Source organism: Triticum aestivum, chromosome 6D (assembly GCF_018294505.1).
Source record: "Triticum aestivum cultivar Chinese Spring chromosome 6D, IWGSC CS RefSeq v2.1, whole genome shotgun sequence".
NCBI lineage: Eukaryota > Viridiplantae > Streptophyta > Magnoliopsida > Poales > Poaceae > Triticum > Triticum aestivum.
In genome coordinates this window covers 16682803-16690274 of record NC_057811.1, presented here as the reverse complement: position 1 = coordinate 16690274, position 7472 = coordinate 16682803, and the positions used below count along the sequence as shown (strand labels likewise).

At 53.4% G+C, this 7472-nt stretch overlaps 1 protein-coding gene across 1 annotated transcript; it reads left to right on the top strand.

Moving 5' to 3' along the window:
• Nucleotides 1–636: 636 nt before the first annotated feature.
• Nucleotides 637–4339, top strand: LOC123140802 (expansin-B2-like). Its single transcript, XM_044560083.1, has 4 exons — nucleotides 637–820; nucleotides 915–936; nucleotides 3356–3443; nucleotides 3583–4339. The coding sequence occupies exons 1-4, from the start codon at nucleotides 637–639 to the stop codon at nucleotides 4108–4110; spliced, it is 822 nt and encodes a 273-aa protein (XP_044416018.1). The 3' UTR covers nucleotides 4111–4339.
• Nucleotides 4340–7472: the final 3133 nt, after the last annotated feature.

Genomic DNA, 7472 nt, shown 5'->3' with positions numbered 1-7472 from the left:
AAGGAACCACAACGGAGTGGTCACGTAGCCCAGATCGAACAGAGCTCGAAGATGACATGAGGAGAGAGGGCGGCGACAATGTCTGCGGCGGCGGTGGAGAGAGGGCGGCAATGGCTGCGGCGGCGGCGGCGAGGGCGGCGGCGGAGGGAGGCGGGTGGGCTAGGGTTGGGAGACGGCAGCGGGTGGGCTCGGTCCGCACGGGTGGCTCGATCCGACCAGGTGTGCGACCAGGTGGGGGAGGAGATCTTTTGTTCTGCCAGTTTTGCCAAAAAAAACCCTGGTTGCCTGCGTATTTGAGCGAGGAAGCGCATGTGGCAGTCAGCGCACCATTGGCAGCCGTTGACTCGAGCCAGCTCAGCGCGTACGTATAGAAAATCGTATTTGTACCGTAGATGACCCCTAAGAGCAAGTTTGGTGATCATATTGCGGGTATTTGTAACCACGGGGACTAAAGCTAACGCTAGTACAAGTTTGGTGATCTGTAATGAATTTTTCTCTTTCGCTTATTGGCCTGCCTATAAATATCCTGGCAATGTCATCCCGTCCAGCCATCACAAGTTCACAACACAACACAAACAAACAGGAGTAGTACATATCCTACAAATTCAGTAAGAAGGTTGTTCATAGTCGACCAAAATGACTGGCGTCACCAACAACACCATTGCCCTTATGCTTGTGGCACTCCTCTCCGTGCTCGTCACGTCCGTCCGTTCTGCGGCCAACTACGACACCGCCGCCGCCAGATCCTACAACTCCGGCTGGCTCCCCGCCAAGGCCACCTGGTACGGAGCGCCCACCGGCGCCGGCCCCAACGACAACGGTACGCCCATACATACACATTTGCATGCATCACGTACGTAGTGCCACCTTGGTTACGTAGTAATAATGTTGTTCTCCTCCATTTGGATTTGCAGGCGGTGCTTGCGCGCGGCTTCAAGAATGTGAACCAGTGTTAGAAGGGAGAGAGAGGATTGGTGGAATTGTTGTTGTATTGCTTGAGCCTCGTGAGCATATATATAGGAGTACAATGATCTACTTGGAGTACAAGACAAGCCAGAACAAATCCTAGTCTATCTTGTCTTTCCTAATAAAAAATATACTCAACATCTTCCCGCAGTCACAACGGTAGCGATGTAGACGGTGAGACTGGAGAAGAATCCGAAGGCAAGCCGACGGACACCCCCCACAGTCGTAACGGTCGATTCATCGTGGAGTCGTGACTGGAGTAGAAACCGACGAGGTTGCTCAAGCAGGCGGTAACCCTTTTGTGCCGTTTGTCGATGTAGCCGAGAGCGTGGGTGGTGGAGCCATGGTCGAGGTAGCCGTGCGAAGAATGCCGTGGTCGATGTCGAGTCGGGGTGGCCGGTGTCGAGGAAGTCGCCGTGGAGCCGCGGATGCAAGGAGGCACCGAGTTAGTCATAGGCGCATAAGTGTCAAAGTAGTGGTGCGCCGGGAAGAAGATGATGTTGACGACGCGTCGCGGCGGGTTTGCCGAGCCCGGGGACATATCGTAGATGAAGGCACGCACCGGTGTTGCCAGCACCGGGCATGCGTAGACGGACGAAGACGAAGTTGACGAAGCGCCGCACCAGGCTTGCCAGGCCCGGGGACACGTCGTGGACGAAGGCACGCGGCGGTGTTGCCAGCACCGGGCATGCGGAGACTAGGACCTGTACGAGCTGTACGCCATGTCGGAGAAGTCGGGGTAGATGACGGCGACGCTGACGATGGGCTGGTGCTGGACGAAGACGAAGGAGGTGGACGGGCGGCGGCCAAAGAAAAGCGGCGGCGGCGGCCTGACGGCGGCGGCGGCGGCCTGACGGCGGCGGCGGCGACTTGGTTAGGAGCGAGGCGGCGGTGCTCGAAGTAGGCGGAAAACCCTGACAACGTGACGAACACCGGCGCGGATGGTGGCGTTCCGGCGCCAAGGGAGAACGGCGCGGCGCATACCACGGGAGGTCGACGTGCGGTGACGACGGAGTGGACCGCAGGCCGCGGCTCTATGGCCCGAATGGGCGACGCAGCGGCGGCGGGCAGGTCCGGGCGACGGCGGGAAGACCTCGGGGCGGCGGCGGAGACCGCGGGCCGCGGCGCGACAGCCCGAAGGGGCGGCGCGGCAGAGGAGCGCGGGTCGGTGCAATCGCGGGGACGGCCTCGGGACGGCGGCGTGGACCGCGTGCCACGCTCGCTACGGCCCGACGGGGCGACTCAGCGGCGGCGTGAGGGTCGGTGTTGCCACGGGGACGACCTGGAGCGGACGACCTCGGGGAGGCGGTGGACCGCGGGCCGCGGCACTACGGCCCGAAGGGGCGACGCAGCGGTGACGCGGGTCGGTGCAGCCGGGAGAAGAACCACGGGGCGGTGGCGCTGTGGCCCGACGGGGCGACGCAGCGGTAGCCCATTGCTCGATCCGTGGAGGGCGCGCTGAACTCGGGGACGATCTTCACGGGACCTGCGGAGGCGCGCGCAACCGACGGGCCTGGTCGGTCGCACGGCATAGATGAGGTGGACCGCGACGGCGGGAGGGTGATCAATCCGATCGCGCGCGAGGTCGGGGACGCCGCTCGGTGGAGACGGGGTGGCGGCGGAGTCCGAGATGAAGCCGGCGACGGCGGGCGGCAGGGCGGCTATGATTGGCCGCCATATGGCGCGAGGCCGCCGGGTCGGGTGATGCAGGAGTCCCGGTCGGAGCAGGGCGGTGACGGCCGGCGTAGATCGACGGGCGGGCCGGCGCGCGAACGGCGGCGGTGAAGGGCCGCCGCATGACGCGAAGCCGCTGGGTCGTGGGGACCGACGGTCAGACGCGCGGACGACGAGCGAGGCCGCCGGGTCGGGGCGACCGGCAGGCAGACGCGCGGACGACGCGTGAGGCCGCCGGGTCGGTGAAGAAGCCGGCCGATCGCGCCGGGGTTGGAGTAGAGGCGCACGAGGTCGACGGCGGCGGTGGGTGACGCAAACCAATCAAGATTTGATCGGAAAACCAAAAAGAAACCGACGATCAAGATGACCGGCGGGAGAGAAAAAAACCCGGAGCAAGGGCTCGGGGAAAAGACTCTCTAGGCAGCCGGCCAACACGGCCGACGGACGAACCCTAGGTACGGGCGGCGCGGCCCCCGGCGGCGGTCATCAAGGCCGACCGCCCCAGGGGCGGCGCGTGGGTGCGGAAGCGGCGGCGGCTAGGGTTTAAAACCCGGAAACTGATACCATGTTAGAAGGGAGAGAGAATTGATGAAATTATTATTGTATTGTTTGAGTCTCGTGATCATATATATAAGAATACAATGATCTACTTAAAATACAAGACAAGTCAGAACAAATCCTAGTCTATCTCATCTTTCCTAATAAACAATATACTCAACAACCAGTACGCCTTCTCCTCCATGACGTCCTGCGGCAACGAGCCTCTGTTCGACGGCGGCGCAGGCTGCGGCAGCTGCTATGAGGTACGTACTATGCTGCATTAATAAATCCGACACCAGTTAAATTAGTTGGTCAAGCTCAAACCTACCACGTGCATGCAAAGATGCATCCATCAGGACGTTGACCATTAATTTGCTTTGCTCGGCCGGTGTTTTATTTCAGATCCGATGCGTCGCCGCCAACAACCCTTCCTGCTCCGGCCAGCCGAGGAGGGTGGTCATCACCGACATGAACTACTACCCCGTGGCTAGGTACCACTTCGACCTTAGTGGCACGGCGTTCGGGGCCATGGCCAAGAACGGCCTCAACGACAAGCTCCGCCACGCCGGCATCATCGACATGCAGTTCAGGAGGGTGCGCTGCAACTTCCCGGGCATGAAGGTCACCTTCCACGTCCAGCGCGGCTCCAACCCTAACTACCTCGCGGTGCTCGTGGAGTACGCCAACGTGGACGGGACCGTGGTGCGGATGGAGCTCATGCAGACCAGGAACGGCCGCCCCACGGGGTCCTGGGAGCCGATGCGCCGCTCCTGGGGATCCATCTGGCGGATGGACACCAGCCGCCCGCTGCAGGGGCCCTTCTCCATGCGCATCACCAGCGACTCCGGGAAGACGCTGGTGGCCAACAATGTCATCCCGGCCTATTGGCGGCCGGACAAAGCCTACTGGTCCAACGTCCAATTCTATTGATTTTGGCTTACCTACTACGTGCTTCTCCCATCGATCTGTGCCCATGGAGTTGATGCTTCTGGATGTCTCTTCTCACCAAACGGTACCTATCGTTTATTGTAAGTGGTATATAAGGCCTTGTACAATGCAATGCAATGCAAGGTCTTTAGAGGTACTCTATTTGTAAAAAGAAACCGGTATTTTCTCAAGTACGGGTGTTTATTTCTAATGTAGCACATAAGCTTACTTAGACACCTCTGTTATCCGAAAAAGAATCGGTGCTTAAGAAAAACCAGTTTATATTTGCAAGCTGCTCTACATGGTCCAGATGTTGCTAGATAACTGGATGATCAACATTGGCTGGCCAATGCATGTCGCCGGGCTCTTTTCTCGCTCACTACACCGTGGATTAAAGCCACGCAAGACCGAGTAATGTGTCGGTTTTCTGCCTTTGTTTATGTTTTTTTTCTCCTTTTATTTGTGTTTCTTTTCTAAAATTACATGGATACTATATTTAAATCCTGATTTATGAAAATAACACACACATTTTATGCATTTAGTTAAACATGGCGAAAACAATTTAATTATGCATTTTTGCCTAGAACACCAGGATATCACCAAACTTCACAAGAGAGTAGAACACAAGACCATTTTTTCTAAGAGAAAAACAGAATTATTTGTATTTGCTAAATTTTTTTGTTTTACTATTCATTCGGGTGTATGTGGATCCATGTTCACCGATGTATTTCGTTATGTTTCACTCACGCCGGTCTTCTCAAAAAATTACTCAAGCGATCGGTGCCCTTGCATTCCCCAACAAAGCAATTAGCAGGTCATCGAGTAGTCCAAGCCAAGCAGGACACATGCTACTCTGACACAAATTACAACAGAGCCGCAAAGACCGACAAGGCACAATCACAAGGGCAGGCGTGGCTAGCGCAAAAGCTATGTCCTGAGCGGCGTGTGTTTCTATGAGGGCACGGGCTCCGCCGCCAACCACCCACACTCCTCCGTCATCATGCATGGTGAATGTGAAGAGAATCTGATCACCTGGCTTAACTAGAGGTATCTCTCACTGTAATTCACGGGAGTAATTAATCAGGAGCCATCCGAGGCCGTGCGAATTAGCATGGCACACATTGCCACTGTCAGAATGGCCACGCTAGTAGGCCACGGAGTGTAATTTTACAATTGGCATCTTGTAACCTTTTTTTCTCCACCGAGATTAATAAAATACATGTTTTCCTACAAGCTTTATTTGTGTAATAAGGTATACTGGCATGCCAATATTTTTTCCTTTCCTTCAGCCCATGGGAGAAATGCACTCCTCCTCTTCCCTTCTCTCGGATTTGTTTTTTTTCTCGTCTATAAAAGAAGGAATTCACAGGGTATGTGATCGAAATCTATTGCAACATTAATTTTTTGTATGAGGGCAGATGATTTATTCGCTTTAAGAATCACACACATCAAGTTTTTTAGGGATTGAGATGGCTAGGTTTCCCGTTGATGTAGCACAACCTTTGATCGGTTAGGGTTTTGGAATATGAGGAGGAGAGTGAACCTGATGAGAATGAATGACCGCGCAGAGGCCCAACTCTCTCCCATATCCCTTTTATATAGCGCGTGCAACAGGGGACCTAAGCCATGAGTTGATTTGGATGCCCCCGATTAGGGCGCATTAGTTAGAGATGAGGTGCACGTACGTTGGTGTGTGGGGCCCTCTCTTAACACTATTTACTTCCCTATTAGGTTGTTAGATCAATTTAGCCTCTTAAGCAGTTAGATCAAACCATCACACCCCCCCCCCCCGGTGATCGTTAGGCTTATCTACATTTTCCCCTTCTCCGTAGGAATGATATACCAAAGTGAGGTGTGATAACAGCTAGCAAAACACCATAGAACCTCAAACCTTATAGCATAACAACCTATTTAGAAATGGAAAACATTTTGCTTATTGGGAGTGGTTCATTTTAGTTGTCCCTTTATTCGAGAATCATAAGGCTTCAAGTAGTCCCATGTCAGTAACATGCTCACGAAAAGTATTGGGTCGTACCCTTCACTTCACAGATCGGCAAGCATATGTGTCACTCTTATATGTTTAACATTAATTGTTTGATACTGTTAGAATAAATCCGAGGTACGCCGTGCAATCACAGCATAATGACGACACCAAGATTTGTTAACAAGGTTCGGTGAACTCGCCTACTCCACGGGGCAATGACTACGAGCGCTCCTCCCCGAGATACCGCAACACCGGCCACCCGGGCGACGGCACAAGCCGCCGGCACCCCCTTGCGTGCCTATCGCTATCTAGCCGTCATGGGTTACAACGTGGGCCAAGGGTACAACGTGTCCGACTCCGACACTACAAGTATCCTACCCACACTACAACACCAAGTCCAAACGTAACCCAACTCGTACACAATATTCGACACAAACTTAACAAACTCCACCATGGCGAATATTCCCCACCACCTTGAATTTGTCCATGCATCAAACTTCCATGTACTCCGGACTTGTGTTGTCTTCTTCGTAGCTTACCGAGAGCTAATCGACGGGTCTGCCCCAGACCCGCCGCCGCCGTGAGACCCCGCAGCTACTCCCGCAACTTCGGTCTCCGTGACTCCATCTGCAATAGTGCTCCCTTGCAACTTGTAAAGATGTCTTTCACAACTTGAAACTTGATATTAATGTGTTTGGTAGCAGCACTTAACTTGTTGTTACTTGTATAGAAAACTATGGGTTCATTACCGCAGTACAATACAATTGGTTCAGATATGCTGTCAGTCACTTTAAGCCCGGGAATAAAAATCTTTAGCCATATAGCCTGCCCGGTGGCCTCAAAACACGTGGTTGCATCATAGACACAACAAGGAATGTGCGTTTGGAAATTTTCCACGATATGGCTCCTCCCGCAAGTGTGAATATATAACTTGACGTGGATTTCTTACTTTCCACACACCCAGCAAAATCAGTTTGAATTACTAATAACTTCTTAGTTATAAGACCTATTATATGTAAGCACGAGAGCTTTAGTTCCTTGCATACAATGCAACACTTTCTTTGCGGCCTTGCAGTGGTCTAGTCCTGGATTTGATTGGAATTTGTCAAGCATTCCGGTTAGAAAATGCAAATCCAGGCGTGTACAAACTTAAGAGTACATGATGCTTCCGACAGCTGAAGCATAAGGAACCAAATTCATCTAATCAGTTTCATACTGGTTCCTCGAACATTGAAATGGCCCAAATTATCGCCCTTCAGTACATGATCAAGTGAGACTACACACTTATGCAAATTGAATTTCTTCAATGTTCTCTCAATGTATGCTTATTGTCATGGTCCTAACACTCCTCTGGATCTGTCTCGATGAATCTCGATCCTGA